Source organism: Mastomys coucha, chromosome X (genome assembly GCF_008632895.1).
Source record: "Mastomys coucha isolate ucsf_1 chromosome X, UCSF_Mcou_1, whole genome shotgun sequence".
Classification (NCBI taxonomy): Eukaryota; Metazoa; Chordata; class Mammalia; order Rodentia; family Muridae; genus Mastomys; species Mastomys coucha.
This window is the reverse complement of record NC_045030.1, coordinates 144,513,247-144,533,787: the sequence shown is the minus strand read 5'-3', so window position 1 is coordinate 144,533,787 and position 20,541 is coordinate 144,513,247. Positions and strand designations below refer to the sequence as shown.

The 20,541-nt window shown below is 37.5% G+C and overlaps 1 protein-coding gene across 5 annotated transcripts in view; it reads right to left on the bottom strand.

Moving 5' to 3' along the window:
• Phf8 (PHD finger protein 8) overlaps positions 1-20,541 on the bottom strand; it is a 117,372-nt gene that overhangs the window by 38,188 nt on the left and 58,643 nt on the right. For all 5 annotated transcript variants that reach the window (XM_031369102.1, XM_031369074.1, XM_031369110.1 and 2 more), the window contains 4 exons: positions 4,758-4,936; positions 4,225-4,310; positions 3,385-3,518; positions 2,433-2,746 (listed from right to left, as the gene is read on the bottom strand). In XM_031369102.1, coding sequence (XP_031224962.1) covers positions 2,433-2,746; positions 3,385-3,518; positions 4,225-4,310; positions 4,758-4,936 — 713 coding nt within the window. The remainder of the gene's footprint in view (positions 1-2,432; positions 2,747-3,384; positions 3,519-4,224; positions 4,311-4,757; positions 4,937-20,541) is intronic.

Below are 20,541 nucleotides of genomic sequence, written 5' to 3'. Positions count from 1 at the left end.
AAAAAAAAAAAAAAAAAAGACCAACAATTAATAATTGGGATCTCATGAAACTAAACAGTGTTTATATAGCAAACACTGTTTGCTTGAACAAGTAATTGAGTAATGAGGCAACCTACAGAATGGGAAGAAATCTTACCAGATTTCTGTGGTAGTTTGAATGAGAACGTCCTGTATATATCCATCTGAATATTTTGTCCCCAATTGGTGGAACTGTTGGGAAGGAATAGGAAGTGTCACCTTGTTAGGGGATGTGTGTCAATGGGGGTGGGCTTTGAGGTTTCAATAGATTTGTGCCATGCCCAATGCACTCTCTGTCTCCTGCTTGCAATTTAGATGTGGGCTGTGTGTCAGGAGGATCACAAGTTTGAGGCTATCTTGGATTATTTAATAAAACCTTCCTCAAAAAGAGCAATATTGTAATCTTCCTATAAGGAGGTCACTTGACTATGATGCTATGATGCACAGAAAAGAACAAACCAGAAAAAATGAGGCAAGGAGATAGTCAGGAGTCTGGAACTACAGCAGCAAAGATTAGAAAAATATTCTATCCACTTCTTGCATCTATTCTTCTGTCTTCTCCCCAGTAGATTTCAACTATATGAGGCTTGTACAGCCATGAGAAAAAGTATACACTATTCCTCTCTAACAAAAAAAGGGAAGAAAAATTAGCATATCCAGAATATATAAAAAATAACCTAACAAACACAGGGTAAAAAGTCCTAAAAGCAAGTCAGGTAGTGGTAGCATATGCTTTTAATCCCAGTACTAAGGAGACAGATGCAGGTGGATCTCTGAGTTCAAGGCCAGCCTGGTCCACAACATGCATTCTAGGACAGCCAGGGCTATAGAGAGAAACCCTGTCTTGAAAAAAAACAAAAAAGAGGAGAAGGGGGAGGAGATGATTAATGATCAAGGAAACAATAAAACAATAATAAAACAATGTAAAAAGAACTACAAATACAGAAGAATTTTTTTTGAAAAGAAAAATAATTGAAAGAATGAACAGATAGCACAGAGAAAATGAACAAAGGGTCAACAAATATATAAAACAAAGAAGCAAGCACCACCTTTAGTTACAGAACTTAAATGGTTCATAATAGCCACTGACTATAAGAATATAAAGAAAAAGGTATTTCTCATACACTATTCATAAACTGATCCTTTGAAACATAGTTTGACACTATCAATATGTATCTTGTATACAATCTTCAACTCAAGTTTTCTATTCTAGAGAGACATTTCCTGGTAAAATAGGCATAAAAGGTTATTGCAATAAAAAACCCTTTAAAACAACCTAAATTTCAAATAGAGAAAGGAATAAAGATTGTGATGCTACAGAATAGTGTGCAGCAAGCTATCCTGTATGCATTGAAGCAGCTCTCCATGTACTGATGTTGAAAGAAATCCAAGCAAAATATAGAGCTACTCACAGTAAACAAAACTATATACTCTGTGTGTGTGTACACATATATGTTTACATGTAGGTTGCATGAACACAAAGAAAAGAAAAATACTCAGAAAGAAAAGTATCAGGTCTTAGGAGTCTTGGCTTTCTCTAGTTTTTTAGTCTCAGTCAATGAAAATTACATTTATACAATTTTGAAAACAGTAAAAAAAAAAAACCAACATTATTGTTACCTACATTATATAAACCAGTGCTTTATTCATTATAGTACTGCAAAATCATCATATTTGAGGATTTGTTTCTTATATATGTAAAGTTCCATGAAGGTCATTTCAGTTTTCCATCAATACTTCAAGGGAACTGACTTTAGAATGTCCTCCTTCATCAACCAAAACCCAAGTGTGCTTAAGTTCCTTAGATAAAATATTATTGTATTTGTATACACTCTATGCCCTTAATCATTTACTTTGAACGTAAATAGTTGTGCTATACAAGTTAGAGGAAAATGGAAAGAAGAGTCTGTACATGTTCAATACTGATGTAATTTTTTTCCACATACTTTTGATCTATGGATGAAATAATGGATATGGAATGCTCAGCTATGGAGAGCTGATGGTATATACCTTTGCAAGAAATGAATTGACTAACATAGAACATTAAAAATCCAGATGCTAACAGTCAAATACGCAAGAGAGGAAATGAGTTTGCTGAAGTGAAACATAATAGTACCAAAATCAGATGACAGCCAATTATAAGAGAACTATACTACAATGGATGACTTACCATGAGTAAGGCACTAAGGGCCTAATGCTGGGTATAAGCATAATCTCTAATTCTTGCAACAACTTATGGGGATACAGATAACTGCCATTTTACAGAGCTAGAAAACATGGCTCAGAAAAAAGTAAGCATCTAGCTTAAGGTTGAGACCTGTGTTCATTACAGGCTGTTTTTCTCTTAGAGTTAGGACTGAGATTGGACTAAAGGGAACTCTTTGATCTAGCCTCATATTCTAACATGTTCTTACTATACTCAGCATCCTTGAAGCATGCTCCCAAGCTGTCTTGCTCATCGAGACTGGCATTCTCCTCCTCTTCACTCTCGTTTTTCCAGTATGCTGGCCTCTTGATGGGCCGCTTCCCTGGGGTGCGCTGGGAAGCAGGGCTACTAGACACAGTGCCCAGCCCACTGCTGGAGCTCCCGCTGCTTCGGTCTTGCCCTCCTCCGGTCCACCAAGTCTGCAGACTGGAGGTAGCTGGTGAGGATGATGAGGACTGCAGGTTGGCCATACACAACATGCCCTGGATGGCCTCTTGAGTGCTGGGGGAGGCTGGGGCCTCACTGCAAAGGACAAAGGAGAAAAACTGAGGGAAGTTATTGTAGCCAGAAGAAACCAAATGTCAGAATACTCAGGAAGAATAGCTATGGCAATCAAAGTATTATAAAGGAGAGAACCATCCATGTTCTCTAAACTACTAAAGATAATACTAAAATCTGTTTTCATAAAAAGCTAGTTTTGCCTCGTCTCTCTAAAGACAAGAAATGAGGAGAGACAGAATCTTCTTTTCTCTATCTATGCTGCATTATTCCTTTTTTATTAACAATTCTCTTTCTATGACTCTGCCTGGCCCATTTCCAAAGTACTTAAAATTGATTCTTCCTCAAGACTACATATCCTGTCACTGCCAGTTTTGAAGACTCTAAGGACAGTTTTCACATTCACATTATTCTTTCAGCATAAATATCCTTGTTAATTATGTTTACTTGGTTCAGTAATGGGCATGGTGGTACATGCCTGTAATATCAGCACTCACTTGGAGGCAAGGCAAAATGTACTAGGAGTTCCAGACCAGCTTGGGCTAAATAAAGAGACCATGTCTCAAAAACCCAAAACAAATAAAAATGCTCAACAAATAATTAGCTGGCCTAGCCTTTTAGGTGATACTCTTTTGATAGCTGAGAAAATGAAGATTACTCACGTGACGGCAGCATAGTCAGGTCCCCCCACCTGCCTGCTGGCCTTAAGTAGATCAAGAATTCCACCAGCTCCACTCCCATTCCCAAGCTTGCTTTCAACCCCTTCCACCATGTCCTCATCTGTTGTATAGTCCTCCTGTTAAGGAAAGAACATACTGCCTCAATTGTACAGGGCAGGTCTGGTAAGATTCCAATATAGGTTTGACAGTGTGAGTCCTAACATCCTATATGTAGACCATCTATTATGCAGTACATTTATCATTCCATTTTAATCTTTATAACATCTTTGTAAAGCACTATGATTCCTATTTGACAGATAAACAATGAAGTAAAAGAATGTGTGAAGGGCCGGGCAGTGGTGGCGCATGCCTTTAATCCCAGCACTTGGGAGGCCAAGGCTGGCAGATTTCTGAGTTCAAGGCCAGCCTGGTCTACAGAGTGAGTTCCAGAACAGCCAGGGCTACACAGAGGAATCCTGTCTCGAAAAACCAAAATAAATAAATAAATAAATAAATAAATAAATAAATAAATAAATAAAATGTGTGAAGGGACACATCGTAAACTTCAAATCAGATACTCTCTTCCCTAAGTGATACTGCATTTTATTTTAATATTTTAAAATACTTTAACTAAATTATAATCTTCCATTTATATGCTGGTCATAACAGTGTGCAATTTGACTGTTTTGTAGGACAGAAAATGAATCCAGAGCTTTGCAAAGGCTAAGCAAATGCTCTTCAGTGAAGAATATCACCAGCCTAGCATTCAGTATTTATCTTATATTTCAGAAATTAAATGCATAATATGTTTGTCCCTTTGCCAGATCTACGACACACTCCTACCTCAATGTCAAACTCAACTTCTCCAGGTTCACGAATTCGGTTGGGATCAGAGCAAGGTTTTGCACGGGGCAACTTCCGGGGAAATTCTAAAATACAATGCAATATATTAGTATGAGGCTAAGGTTATGATGCATCTGAGCCAAACATTCAAAGGAAGCACAATAAGAATATAACTTCCAATGGGTGGCAGTGTGCACACCTTTAATCCCAGCATTTGGGAGGCAGAGGAAGGTACATATCTGAGTTTGAAGCCAGCCTGGTCTACAGAGTGAGTTCTAGGACAGCCAGGGCTATACAGAGAAACCCTGTCATAAAAACAAAAACAAACAAACAAACAAACAAACAAACAAAAATGCATTTTCTCTGTAGTAATATCTACCAACAAATAATTCAAAGAGGCGAGGAATTAACTGAAAAAAAAAATCCTCTAATCTTGTAGGTATATAGAGCTTGGTAAATCCAAAAGCCATCAAGTTCAAACCTAAAACAAGTGTGAAATGGCAGGACAGGGAAAAAATCAAACAGAAACATACTTGATCTTATTAACAGCTTTGCCTTTTCCTTTCCCAACTTCTCATCAATCTGCAGCTCTTCATCTGAATCCAAGTCAAACTCATTTCCCATGACCTGTTCTGCTACCAGTCTTGCACTGTCTACCTTCTTTGCAATTTTGGCTTTCCGTGACTTGGATACGCTCTTCACCTTCTTCGTACTAGAAAAATGAGAATAAGACCATGAAATGAGTCATGGTAGAGCTAATGAATCAATAGTAGAATGCATGCTTAACATATGAAAATCCCTCAATATTTACTTATTACTTTCCCCCAAAGGTAATTCTCCCCTAAGTTATGCAATGTAATCCTCATCAAAATGCACTATTTTTGTAAAATCTGGCATGTACACGAATACCATATTTATATCATTTCCACTAAGCCCCTCCTTCATGTTCCCCAACTCCATCTCAAATTCATAACCTCTTATTGTTGCTGATGTTACAATAACTCCCCCCTTCCCCCCCACGCAAATACAGCCTACTGATCCATATCGTGCTGATTGTATGTTTAGGTGTTTAGGGCTGGTCTGGTGGGATTGGATAACCTATAAGAGGCCATATTCCTGGAGAAGAATGACTCTCTCTTGCCTGTAGCTCTTCACCCAGGCTTGAGATCTTGTGTGACTGCCCTCATCCATGTTGGAATGACAACTGCTGTGGCCATCACACAGGTCTTGTTTAGGTGATCATATTAAAATTAAACTCTCCACAATTACTACAAAAATAAGTGATAAACTGTTCTTAGAACCAACAAATGCATTATGTATGTGTATGGTACTGTCAAAAAATAAAAGTTGACATGTAAAGGAAGGGCCTAAAATAGGTAATACTTCTTTTTTAAAAAAACAGCACTAAAGTACTTAAACGACTTAGTTTCAAAACTGGTAAAGTAACTGAAGTACTATGGCATAAGAATAAATGTATATGCTGGGCATCCAGGTGTATGCCTTTAATCCCAATGCCTTGGAAACAGAGGAAGGCAGATCTCTGTGAGTTTGAGGCTTGCCTGATCTATGTAGCAAGATCCAAGGCAGTCAGCATTATATGGTAAGACATTGTACTAAGACACCTTTAATCCCAGCACTCAGGGGACAGAAACAGGCAGATCTCTGAGTTCAAGGTTAGCCTGGTCTACACATCAAGTTCCAAGACGGCCAGGGCTACACAGAAACTCTGTCTTAAAACAAAACAAAACAAAGCAAAACAAAACAAAATGGCAATGTCTTTTAAAAATTAAACTGATAAATAAAAGAATGGATGTAGGTAGATAAACAGAACAAAATTAAGAGTCCAGAATACACAATTAAACATGGTCAATATACTTGTGACAAAGGTGCCAAGGCAAATGTTAGGAGAAAAGGTTATTTGTTTTAACAAAGGATGGTGAGTTAAGTGGTTATTAATATATACAAACAAATAAAATGGACTATTACCCTCACTTTACATATAAAACTAATATAAAGTGTATCACAGATGAAAATGTAAAAGCAAAACCTATAAAACTACTAGAAGAAAGCACAGGAAAATATCTCTGTGACCTTGGATTGAACAAACTAAGAACCTCTGGTGGAATCACAATCCCGGACCTCAAGCTGTACTACAGAGCAATTGTGATAAAAACTGCATGGTATTGGTACAGACAGGTAGATCGGAATAGAATTGAAGACTCAGAAATGAACCCACACACCTATGGTCACTTGATCTTTGACAAAGAAACCAAAACCATCCAGTCGAAAAAAGAAAGCAAGGCTGGAGAGATGGCTCAGTGGTTAAGAGCACTGACTGCTCTTCTGAAGGTCCTGAGTTCAAATCCCAGCAACCACATGGTGGCCCACAACCATCAGTATCAAGATCTGATGCCCTCTTCTGGAGTGTCTGCAGACAGCTACAGTGTACTTACATGTAATAAATAAATAAATCTTTAAAAAAAAAGAAAAGAAAAAAGACAGCATTTTCAACAAACGGTGCTGGCTCAACTGGCAGTCAGCATGAAGAATACAAATTGATCCATTCTTTTTTTCCTGTTTTTTTTAAATTTATTAATTTAATTTATTTACATCTCGAGTGTTATCCCCTTACCCAGTTTCCCTCTCTCCCAGAAACCCCCTATCCCATCCCCCTTCCCTGGCTTCTATGAGGGTGTTGAACAAACCCACCCACACTCCCACCTCCATGCTCTTGATTCCCCTACATTGGGGCATCTATCAAGCCTTCATAGGACAAAGGGCCTCTCTCCTCCCACTGATGCCTGACAAGGCCATCCTCTACTACATATGCAGCTGGAGCCATGTGTACTCCTTGGTTGGTAGCTTAGTCCCTGGAGCTCTGGGGCGGGGGGGTCTGGCTGGTTGATACTGTTCTTCCTATGGAGTTGAAAACCCCTTCAGTTCCTTCAGTCCTTTCTCTAACTCCTAGATTGGGAAACCCACACTCAGTGCAATGGCTGCAAGCATCCGCCTCTGTATTTGTAAGGCTCTGGGAGGGCCTCTCAGGAGACAGCTGTATCAGGCTCCTTTCAGCAAGCATTTCTTAGCATCCACATGAGTGTAGGAGTTAAGTGACTGTATCTGGGATGAATCCCCAGGTGGGACAGTTTCTGGATAGCCTTTCCATTGTCATCTCCTTGTACAAAGCTCAAGTCCAAGTGGATCAAGGACCACCACATAAAACCAGATACACTGAGTCTAATACAAGAGAAAGTGAGGAAGAGCCTCAAACTCATTGACACCAGAGGAAACTTCCTAAACAGAACTCCAATGGCTTAGGCTCTAAAATCAAGAATTGATAAATGGGACCTCATGAAGCTGAAAAGCTTCTGTAAGGCAAAAGACATAGTCAATAGGATGTCAGTAATTAAGATAACATGAAATCAAACAAAAGATCCAAATATATATTTCTCCAAATAACCACAATCAGACACACAAAAATATATTCCATACCATTAGTCAATAGGAAAATCCAAGCCCAAATGATAGTGAGTAAGATCTAGTGGGGGCATACCTATCATCCCAGTACACCAGAGACTAAGGCAGGAGGATGATGAATTTGAAGTTAGCCTAGGCTAAAAAAGAAAGAGTCTATGTCCAAAACAAAAAAATCTGACTAGTTTTGATAACATGCTAAGTCAAACAAGCCATACAGAAAAAGAAGATGCATAATCTCATTTTTATCTCAGATCTATTAAAAACCAGAAAATTGTTTAAGGCTACAGTGGTAGTTATGAAGGATAGGATGAGATGGGACAGATATTGGTTAAGAGGTACAAAAGTTATGTAGTATGAATAAGTTCTAGAGGTCTTGTTTATTATTTAGTCAACTATTGCCCCATACACTTGAAAATCAACAATATTGCCCTGTACACTTGAAAACTTCTAACTCTATAGATATTTTAATTATTTTGAGGCTGGTAATCATTTCACACTGTAGACATATAAAACATTACACTGTATCCGTTAACTATAAAATATTTTGAGATTAGGAATGTAGCTCAATGATATAGCACTTTGTCTAGTATGCATGAGGTTCTGGGTTCCATCCCCAACAGCCAAAACCAAACCTAACCAAAACAAAAACCCCCATCATATTTATTTAAAAACAACAACATACAGGGCTGGATGATGGATCAGTAATAAAGAGCAGCTGCTGCTCTTGTGGAGGACTTAAGTTTGGATCCTAGCACCCATGCCACATAACTCATAACAATATGTAACTCTAGTTCCAAGGGACCAGATGCCCTCTTCTGGCCTCTACTGATACCGACCTGTGTGCGTGCCTAGCACTTGGGAGGTGGAGGCAGAAGAATCAGGAGTTCGAGGTCAATTTTAGCTATAGTGCAATGCAGAAGAATCAGAAGTTCAAGGTCAATTTTAGCTATAGTGCAATGTTGTGGCCTGCTTGAATTACAAGAGACTCTATCTAAAAAATATATTTTAAAATGAGATAAATAATGCCAAAACTATACATGACTAATAAATAATGAAGGAAAACCCACACACCCACCCACCCACACACACACACAAACATACCACCAACATCAAAATAATAGGAATAAACAATTACTATTAAACACTAATATCTCACAATATCAATGAACTCAGTTCTCCCAATAAAAAGACACAGGCTAACAGAATGTACGCCAAAACAGGATCTAGTCTTCTGAAGCTTAAAAGAAACACACCTCAATAACAAAGACAGACAGTACCTCAGAATAAAGGGCTTGAAAAAGGTTTTCTAAGAAACGGACCCAAGAAGCAAGCTGGAATAACCCTTCTAACATCTAAGGAAATAGACTTTCAACCACAACTAATTAAAAGAAATAGGGAAAGACATTTCATACTCATCAAAGGAAAAATTCACCAAGATAACTTCTTAATTCAGAACATCTATGTCCCAAATGCACCCACATTTGTAAAAGAAACATTAGTAAACCTTAAATCACACATAGAACCTCACACATCAATAGTGGGAGATTTCAACACCCCAATCTCACAAAAGGGCAGATCATCCAGACAGAAACTAAGGAGAGAAATAATGAAACTTACAGATGTTTTGAATTAAATGGACCTAGCAGATATCTACAGTACACTTCACCCAAACACAAAAGACTATGCCTTCTTCTCAGCCCCTCATAGAACATTCTCCAAAATGACCACATACTCAGTCACAAAGTAAGTCTCAACAGAAAGAAGAAAATTAAAATACGCCCCCCCCCCGTATCTTATCAGACCACCATGAACTAAAGTTGGATTTAAACAACAAAATAAAGAACAGAAAGCCTACACGCTCAGGGAAACTGAACAACTTTCCACTCAAAGACTATTGAGTCAGAGTAGAAAAAAGAAATTAAAGACTTTCTAAAACTCAGCAAAAATGAAGGTACAACATACCCAAATTTATGGGAAACAAAAAAAGCAGAACTAAGAAGAAAATTCGTAACACTAAGTGCCTTCATAAAAAAAATTAGAGATTTCTCATTCTAGCAACTTAACAGTACACCTGAAAGCTCCAGAACAAAAAGAAGCAAACATACCCAAGACAAACAGATGTCAGGAAATAATCAAACTGAGAGCTGAAATCAATCATTAAAAACTAAGAGAACATAAAGAATAAAGAAACCAAGAGTTTGTTCTTTGAGGCAATCAATGAGACACACAAACCCTTAGCCAAACTAACTCCAAGGAGAAAGAGAATATCCAAATTAACAAAATCAGAAATGAAAAGGGGGACATAACAGACACTGAGGAAATCCAAAGTATCAATAGGTCTTATTTCAAAAACCTGCATTCTACAAAATTGGAAAAATCAAAAATGGACAATTTTCTTCATAGGTATCACTTTTCAAAGTTAAATCAAGATCAGGTAAACAATTTAAACAGACATATAGCCCCCAAGGAAACAGAAGCACTCATTAAAAGTTTCCCAAACAAAAAAAGTCCAGGGTCAGATGGTTTTAGTGCAGAATTAGACCAGACTTTCAAAGATGATTTAATGTTAATACTTCTCAAATTATTTCAAAATAGAAACATAAGGAACATTGCCAAAGTAATTCTATGAGGCCATAGTTACCCTGTTACCTAAATACCACAGAGACACAACAAAGAAATAATTCAGACCAATTCCCTCATGAACAATGATGTAAAAATACTCAATAAAATACTCGAAAACCAAAGTCAAGAACAAATCAAAAACATCATCCACCATAATCAAGTAGGCTTCACCCCAGGGATGCAGATATGGTTCAATATGCAAAAATCCATCAATGTAATCTACCATATAAACAAACTGAAAGAAAAAAACCACGACCATTTCATTAGATCCTGAAAAATCTTTGACAAATTCTAACACCCTTTCATCATAAAAGTCTTGGAAAGATCAGGGATGCAAGGCAGATATTTAAACATAATAAAGGCAATATGCAATAAGACAATAGCCAACATTAACAAAAGGAGAGAAACTTAAAACAATTCTATTAAAATCAGGGAGAAGACGAGGCTGCCCACTCTTACCATATCTATTCAATAAAGTGCTTTGAGTTCTAGCTAAAGCAGTAAGAAAAATAGAGGAGATCTGTCAGCCGCCTTTCTCATCCGTCATTCCCCGTACGGGCATATGTCACTGACGCCTTTCCCGTCCAGCGGTAATAAGGAGGCAAACACAAGCTCTTCTCCATGCAGTTTAATCAGGAACCTTCATTTTTACTTCTCTAGCTAGCTTCTTTTATATTCTTCTATATCTTCTTCTTACATCTTACTTATTACTACTTACATCTTATTAGTTACATACTTATTCCTAATTCTATATCTTACATCTATCCTTACATCTTACTTCTATATCTACATCTTCTCTCCTATCCCATTACCAGCCCCAATTCTAAATACTTACTCCTAAATCTTACATAATCCATCACCAGCCCTAATTCTACATACTTACTCACTACTTCTTATATTCACTACATACTTACTATCTATACAACTTACTTCTAATTATATCCAGCCCCCAGCCCTTGTGGGTTAAATACTTTCCCTGGTCCCAATCAGCATCAGCTACTTGGCAAACCACAATAGGCTACGAGAAATCATGCCAGCTTGCATCATAAACTAGAGGCACACAGCTTTTCCAACTAAGGCTTGTTTATCTCAATGCTCTCTGCTCTGACTGGAGACCAGGTGTTCAATATATATGTATATATATAGGGTGGCAGCTGCGGCTCCCCACAGAGATCAAGGGGATACAAATTGGAAAAAAGAAGTAAAAGTAGTGCCATTCCCAGGTGATATGATAGTATAAATAAGTTGATCCCAAAAATTCTATTAGGGAACTCCTACAGCTGATACAAAATTTAAAAAAAATCAGTAGCCCTCATATATACAAACAATAAAGGGGCTAAGAAAGAAATCATGACAACAATACCCTTCTGAAGGTCCTGAGTTCAAATCCCAGCAACCACATGGTGGCCCACAACCATCAGTATCAAGATCTGATGCCCTCTTCTGGAGTGTCTGCAGACAGCTACAGTGTACTTACATGTAACAATACCCTTCACAAAATATATAATATCTTGGTGTAATTCTAAGCAAAGAAATATGACAAAAATTTCAAGTCTTTGAAGAAAGAAAATGAAGAAGATATCAGAAGATGGAGAGATCTCCCATGCTCATGGATGGGCAGCACTGACATAATGAAAATGGTCATCTTGCCAAAAGCAATCTATAGATTCAATGCAATCCCCATCAAAATCCCAACACAATTCTTTACAGATCTTGAAAGAAAAACTCTCAACTTCAAATGGAAAAACAAAAACAAAACAAAAAAACCAGAATAGCTAAAACAATCCTAAACAATAAAAGAAGTTTTGGGGTTATCATTCTCCCTGTACTACAAAAGCTGTACTACAGAGCAATAGTAATAAAAACCGTATGGTATTGGTATAGAAACAAATAGATTGATCAGTGGAACCTAATTGAAGACTCAGAAATAAATCCACACACCTACAGACACTTGAGTTTTGACAAAGAAGCCAAAACTATAAAATGGAATAAATGGTGCTACAACAAATGGTGCTAGTATAACTGGATGTTGGTATGTAAAAGAATGCAAATAGACATATCTATTATCCTGCACAAAACTCAAGTTCAAGTGAATCAAAGAACAAAACATAAAAACAGTTACACTGAACATGATTAAGAAGAGAAAGTAGAGAATAGTCTTGAACTCATTGGCACAGGAGACCAACAGCTTAGGCACTAAGATCAACAATTAACAAATGAGACCTCATGAAACTGAAAAGCTTCTGTAAGACAGAGGGTACCATCAATGGGACAAAATGGCAGCCTTTAGAATGGGAAAAGAACTTCACCAACCCTACATTCAACAGAGGGCTGATATTGAAAATATATAAAGAATTCAAGAAGTTAGACATCAACAAACCAAAGAACTCAATTAAAAACAGGATATAGACCTAAACAGAGAATTCTCAACAGAGGAATCTCTAATGGCCAAGAAGAACTTAAAGAAAGGTTCAACACCCTTACCCATCAGGAAAATACAAATCAAAATGACTCTGAGATTCCATTTTACATCCATCAGAATGGCTAAGATCAAAAACTCAAACAAAAGCTTATGCTGTCAAGGATATGTAGCAAGGAGAACACTACTCCACTGCTGGTGGGAGTGCAAACTTGAACAACCACTTTGGAAATCCATTTGGTGGTTTCTCAGAAAACTGGGAATAGTTCTACCTCAATACCCAGTGACAGCACTCCTAGGCATATATACCTAAAAGAAGCTCCACTATACCACAAGGACACTTGCTCAACTATGTTCATAGCAGCTTTATTCCTAATAGCTAAAAACTGAAAAAAACTTAGATGTCCCCTGTACTGGCTGGTTTTGTGTGCCAATTTGACACAGGCTGGAGTTATCACAGAGAAGGGAGCTTCAGTTGAGGAAGTGCCTCCATGAGATCCAGCTGTGGGGCATTTTCTCAATTAGTGATCAAGGAGGTAGGGGCCCTTGTGGATGGTGCCATCCCTGGGCTGGAAGTCTTGGGTTCTATAAGAGAGCATGCTGAGCAAGCCAGGGGAAGCAAGCCAGTAAGGAACATCTCTCCATGGCCTCTGCATCAGCTCCTGCTTCCTGACCTGCTTGAGTTCCAGTCCTGACTTCCTCTGATGATCAACAGCAATATGGAAGTAAGCTGAACAAACCCTTCCTCCTTAACTGTTTGTACAGAAATAGAAACCCTTACTAAGACATCCCCCAACTGAAGAATGAATAAAGGAAATGTGGTACATTTAACAATGGAGTATCTCTCAGCTATTAAAAACAATGACAACATGAAATTTGCAGGCAAATGGATGGAACTAGAAAATATCATCCTGAGTAGTACCCAGACCTAGAAAGACACTTACAGTATGTACTCACTTATAAGTGGATACTAGACTAGCTATAAAATACAGGATAACAATGCTACAACCTGGGGCTGGAGAGATGGCTCAGTGGTTAAAGCACTGACTGTTCTTCCAGAGGTCCTGAGTTCAATTCCCAGCAACCATATCGTGGCTCACAACCATCTGTAATGAGATCTGATGCCCTCTTCTGGTGTGCCTGAAGATAGCAACAATGTACTCACATACATAAAATAAATAAATCTTTAAAAAAAAATACTACAATCTACAGACCAAACAAAGCTAAGTAACAAGGAGGGCCCCAAGGAGGATGCTTGATTCTCATTGAGAAGGAGAAATAAAATGGGGGTGGGGCAGAGTGGGAGAAGGAGCACCAAGATTCAAGTATGGTGAGGATAGAAGGAGATAAAACTGGGAAAGAGAACTGGGATATGTGGTGGGGCATCTCTTAGACAAGATAGAAAGCTAGGACAATGGAAACTCCCAGGAATCTATGAAGGTGACCCTAGGTAAGACTCCTAGCAATAGGGGCCATGGAACATAAAACAGTCACCTCTTGTAAGCAAGCAAGACTTCCAGTGGAGGGAGGGAGACACCAACCTAGCCACAAAACCTTAGACCTATAATTTGTCCTGCTTACAAGATGTGCATGGATAAAGTTGGAGTAAAAATTGAAGGAATGGCCAACCAATGACTGCCCCAACTAGAGACCCATAACATGAGAGTCCCAGTCCTTAAACTATTAGTGGTATTCTCCTATACTTGCAGACAGGAGCCTATCATAACTGTCAGCTGAGAGGCTTCAGCCATCAGTTGAGGGAATCAGATTTCATCTGAGAAGCTTCACCCATCATTCAGGGAATCTTGTGGAAGATGGGGAGGAAGGACTGAACGAACCAGAGAGGTCAAGGACATCACAAGAAAACCTAAAGAATCAAATAACCTAGGCCTGTAGGTGCTCACACAGACTGAACCACCAACCAGACAGCATGCATATGACAGACCTAAGACCTACAGAGATGTAACAGACAAGCAGCTTGGTCTTCATATGAGTCCCCTAAGAGCAGGAGCAGAGGCTATCTCTGACTACACTGTCTACCACTGGATCCCTTTTCCCTTGTCTAGCCCCAATAAGAGAAGATGCACCTAGTCCTACTGTAATCTGTATGCCAAAGCAGGCTGATATCCATGAGAAGCCTCCCCTTTCTGAAGAGAAAGGAAAAGGGAGGTGGTAGGAGAGCAAAGGAGAGGTGGGACTTGGAGGAAAGGAGGGAGGGGAAGCTGCTATTGGGTTTAAAGTACTTAATAAAAAAAATAGTACCAACATTTTTAATAAATGTAGAATACATATTTATGGGGTTATTATTATGCATTATTAATACATATAAACAGTATTTAATTCAAAGTAATAAACACTATTTTTTTCAAAAAACCTAAACACTAGCAGCAAAAAAAAAAAAAAATAGTCTATTGAAATGATTCCAAATGATACAGTTATAGTTGTAGACTGCTATAGTTGTAGACTGAAGCCTAGCACAATCATCAAAGAGGCTTCATCCAGCAAGTTTTGGCAGCAGATGCAGTTAAACATTAGGTGGAGCTCAGGAAAGCCTGCAGAAGAGGCAGTCGAAGAATTCGGGGAGCCAGAGGTACGGTCAAGGACACCATAAGAAAATGGCCCACAGAATCAACTAACCATGGCTCATAGGGGCTCAAAGAGACTGAACCAACAATCAGGGTGGCTGTAGGGGGAGTCTAAACTAGGTCCTCTGTGTATATGTTATGGTAGTGTAGCTTGGTGTTCTTATGGAACTTATAACAGCAGAAGCAAGAGAGAAGAGGCGGGCTGGAGAGATGGCTCAGTGGCTAAGAGCACTGACTACTCTTCCAGAGGTCATGAGTTTCAAATCCCAGCAACCACATGGTGGCTCACAACCATCTATAATGGGGTCTGATGCCCTCTTCTAGTGTGTCTGAAGACAGCTATAATATACTTACATATAATAATAAATAAATCTTTAAAAAAAGAGAGAGAGAGAAGAGGCTCTCTCTGACTCTTTAACCTCCCTTTGGGATCCTTTTCCTCCTACTGGGTTGCTTCATCAAGCCTTAATATGAGGGGAGGTTCCTAGTCTCTGTAACTTGATTTAAAAAAGGAGGGAAGGAATCTGGAGCAGGGACAGTGAATGGGAAGGGAAGGAGGGGAAACTGTGGTTGAGATATATTGATGAGAATAAAGAAAGAAAAAGGACCTTATCTCTAATTCTATTAATATAAAATGCCCAGAAAAGGCAAATCTATAGAGACAATAAGTATATTAGTAATTATTGATAGATTTAGCCTGGGATAAGATTAAAAAATATTCTAAAATTGAACTATAATGATAACTAGACTACTCTATAAACTTAATAAAATTCACTTAATTATACACTTGTGCAGTTTAATTTATAGCGTGCAAATTATACCTCAAGAAATCTTACTAATAAGTATTATCTTTAAGAGTTATTTTTATATTAGTTCAGAGAATGGGAAGAATAGAAAGGAAAGAGAAAAGAGGCCAATCAATAGAAATGATGTTATCTTTTCATAAGTAATAATACCTTTATATATCTCAAAGTAGTTCAAACTTTTAAAAAAATTACTGAGCCAGTCACTACCCAATATTACATTATACCTCATAAATATATAAGAATATCTGTGTTAATCAAAAAAAATACATGCCGGAATGGTAGCACATGCCTCTAATCCTATGAACTGGAGGCAGAGGTGGGCAGAGCTCTGTGAGTTCAAGTTTAGCCCTATCTCCACAGATAGTCCTAGGCCAACCAAGATTCTGTGTGTGTGTGTGTGTGTGTGTATGTATGTATGCTTGTGTGTGTGTGTGTGTCTGTTTCTCTCTATAATATATATGTGTATATATTATATATTATATGTAACACACATACAAAGGGAATGAAAACAGATCCTGTTAAGATTATCCTGTTAACACATGGTAAACAATTTTAGATAGTTAAAAAGGAATGTTTCTAGTAAAATCAGAAAATTCATATATTTAGCAAATACCTATTTTGCTAAAATGTTTTTCAATGAATTAGTTATTAGACTGACCTGTTTTCTAGCTCATGGAGTTAAAGTTAATACTGAGTCTGTTACACGGCAAAGGCCCATTGATGGCAAAGAGTATTATTAAACTGTCTGGGTCACAGTTTTCACATGTGTAACATAGGAATAACTACAGTACAATAATGTATGTTGACAGCTAAGATAGGTTGACACATAGAAGCTATTTAATGTCAAGTACCTATACCCTCATCTTTTAGTTTTTAGTTATGAAAAATTTAAACACAAAAATGTAAATGTAAATTTATATAAACTGCCCCATATCTATCATCTAGTTAAATTTTCAGATATATGACACAGAGCCAATCTTGTTCCATCTACCTTTCACTCTTGTAATATATTCATAAAAAATATACTTCATCCACAAATATTTCTATCTTCTCTCAGTTTTCTTAAAAATACCTCTGGCAGCTGTAACAGGTTAATAAAGTAGCACAAGAAGAAGACTGAGAGAAGGGATACAGAGATCTCTTTATACTGTATCTGACTGTTGATCATTTAGGACTCACACTTGTCTCCCCTGGAGACCTTCCAGCTCTGAAAACCAGCAGAACTCAACATTCTCTTCAATATTACTCTTTAGCAACAAGGTTCTCAAATCCCAAGAGAAGCTCTGTTGCTCTCATAATCTACCCTTTTCCCTTAGTTTCTTGTCAGGTGGACCTAATCCACTTTTCCTTAGGATCTGAAGAGAATGCTTTTCTACAAAGAGACTAGGTATCCTTGTTGTATTCCTATATTACCTGCACACTGCAATTCGTTCTTGAATTCTACAATTCCATATGATAACTCTGGGTTGCCTTTCCCTCCCAACAATTCTCTAAATGAATGATAATCTCTCCATGACATACTTAGCCTCTGGCCATAATTATATCATCATCTTTTATTTTGATCTTTATCAATGAATTTATAAGGGTTACCATTTATTAAAAACACATAACACTATGTACTATGCCTTTATAAGAATGATAAACACAGCTGTTTTAGTCACTTCCAAATCCTAAATTAAGTTTTGTCTATAGAAGATATTTTGAAAATATTAAATATTAATTTTCCATGTCACATAGTCAATATATATTAGAAATGGGATTCAATCTCAGGACTGACCAAGATCATGATTTTATTAACAACTTTTCCTTTATTCTTCTGGAAAATGTTATTTACAATTATAAATAACTTGATAACAAAAAAGACTACACACTCAAATTAATCAGATCCATGTTCATCTCAATGGACATCTGTATAGTTAAGAATAGCCATTCTGAAGCTGTGGAGCTTCACATTGGATTTTACATTTCACTACTGAATATTTAGGTAATTTTTAAAATAATTTTTAAGCCAGGTATGTTGATACTCATTTGTAATCTCAACATCATGGAGGTTAAGTCAGGGGAATTAACTCAAGTTCAAGGCCATCCTGAACTACATAGCAAATACCAGGCAAGTCTGGACATCAGAGTGAGTGACACCTTGATGCAACAGTGAGAAAATTCCATGTAAGTAAAATGTTTGTTCTCTCTTTTCCCTTATCCTACTTTCTAGAGAGAAGCACTGTCCTGTCAATGGTTTGGAATAATAAGCACAACATATGTAATAAATATACATACTTGATTGAATACATAGATATATATCTAGAAAGAAGGGATCTAGAGAACAGGTAGAATGAGAGGATAATAAGGGAAAAGACAAACTATTACATTTTTCATGTAAAAATCTATAATTAGCTTTATATTTATGTATTTATACATATGCACATACATGTCATACATAAAAGAAGGGGCAATATTTTTGGTGAAAAGCGGGTCAGTGGCAGGAGTTACGGAGGACAGAGGATGGTTGTGGAGAAGTAAATATAAACCAAATACAATTATATACGTGTATAAAAATATCATAATGACTTATGCTAAAAGAACATAGCAAAACATGACTAATGACATACTGCTATAGCCATAGATCAGTGCCTTGTTCAACCCACATGAGAGAAGCTTCTTTCAGTAGAAAAGAACCCACACGGAGACCCACAACTGATCAAATAAAGAGAGTAAGAATCTTTGAAACACTCATTTCTTCATCAAACCCCCTACCCTCAAGCCTCAGGGATCTATGCAGGAAAGAAGACAGAATGTAAGAGCCTAAGATAACGGATGATTCCAAGAAAACAGCTCCTTCTAGATACAACAGAACTGATGCACATATGAACTCAAAGTGACTGTGGTAGCATCCACAATACTGGCACAGATTCAAGGGGTCCCAGGGAAGTGGACACAGGTTCCAACCCCTAACCAAGAATCTATTTGCAACTGATACTTGCTAGCAAAATGAAAAATCAGTTCTCTCCAATGGAATGTCAGCCATACTCCAAGGTAGACCTCAGGCCAAGGAGTAGTTGGTTAAAAACAAACTCCATGCTATTTGTTGGTAAGCTGTTTTGTTTTGTCCCACTGCTGCTGCTACTGTTGTTGTTGTTATTTTGTCTTGGTTTTATTTCTTGGGATTTTCAGCTTTTGTTTTTTAAGACAGAAAAATATAAGCAAACAAGAGAGAGCATGCATGTACACATGAATCTGATCTGGGTGATCTGAATCTGAGGTGATCTGGGAGAAGTTTGGGGAGGGAAAAACATGATCAAAATATATTGCATGAAAAAAATTTTAAATAAAAACATTTTAAAGGAAAATGTCATAATGAAATCTGCTACTTATATGCTGACTAAAAAAGTATGGTTGTCCATGGAGAAAACAAAGGGAGATGGGAACAGGATTTTTCACTGCGTGCTCTACCACATATTTGCTTTTTTTTTACATTTATTTATTTCATGGAGAGGGGATATACATATATATATCTCACAGTACACACATGGAAGATGGAAGTCAAGGGAGTTGGCTTTCTTCTTTTAGAGAGATGAACAGGGTCTTATAATGGTTGATGATAAGTGCCTTTAACCACTGAGCTATCACCATAGACTGAACTTTTTGAATTTTAAACCATATAAACTGAAATTTAAGCATCTTCTAAAAAGTAAAAATATAAAAAAAAATACATATATTGTTTTTCAGCCCCCCCCCCACAATAAACATGTATGCCTTTTTAAAAGAAAAGGTGCAATTGCATGTTATTTTATTATCTGATTTGTTTCACTGAAAAACATATCTTGGGGCTGGAGATGGCTCAATGGTTAAGAGCATTAATTGGCTGCTCTTCTAGAGGTCCCAAATTTAATTCCTGGCACCCTGGTGGAGGCTGACAGCTGTCTGTAACTCCAGTTCTAGGGAATATGACACCCTCTTCTGGTCTCTTTAGGCAATGCATGACCTGGTGCACATATATACATTAAGGAAAAAACACACACAAAATAAAAGTAAATCTTAAGGCCAGGTGTGGTGTTACGTGCCTTTAATCCCAGCACTTGGCAGGCAGGTAGATTTTTGAGTTTGAGGCCAGCCTGGTATACAGAGCAAGTTCCAGGACAGACAAAGCTACAAAAAGAAACACTGTCTTGAAAAACCAAAACAAGTAAAAAAAATTAATTATGCTATTAAAACATGTGCACACATGTGCATGCACACACACAGACACACCTGTTTATAAATGCATTGAGCCAGAAATGGTAGAACATGCCTATAATCCCAGCAATCAGGATACAAAGGCAGGAGGATCATGATTTAAAGAACATAGCCTACCAACATAAGTGAATTCAATGTCACCCTGAGGTATATAGATAGAACTTATCTCAAAAAA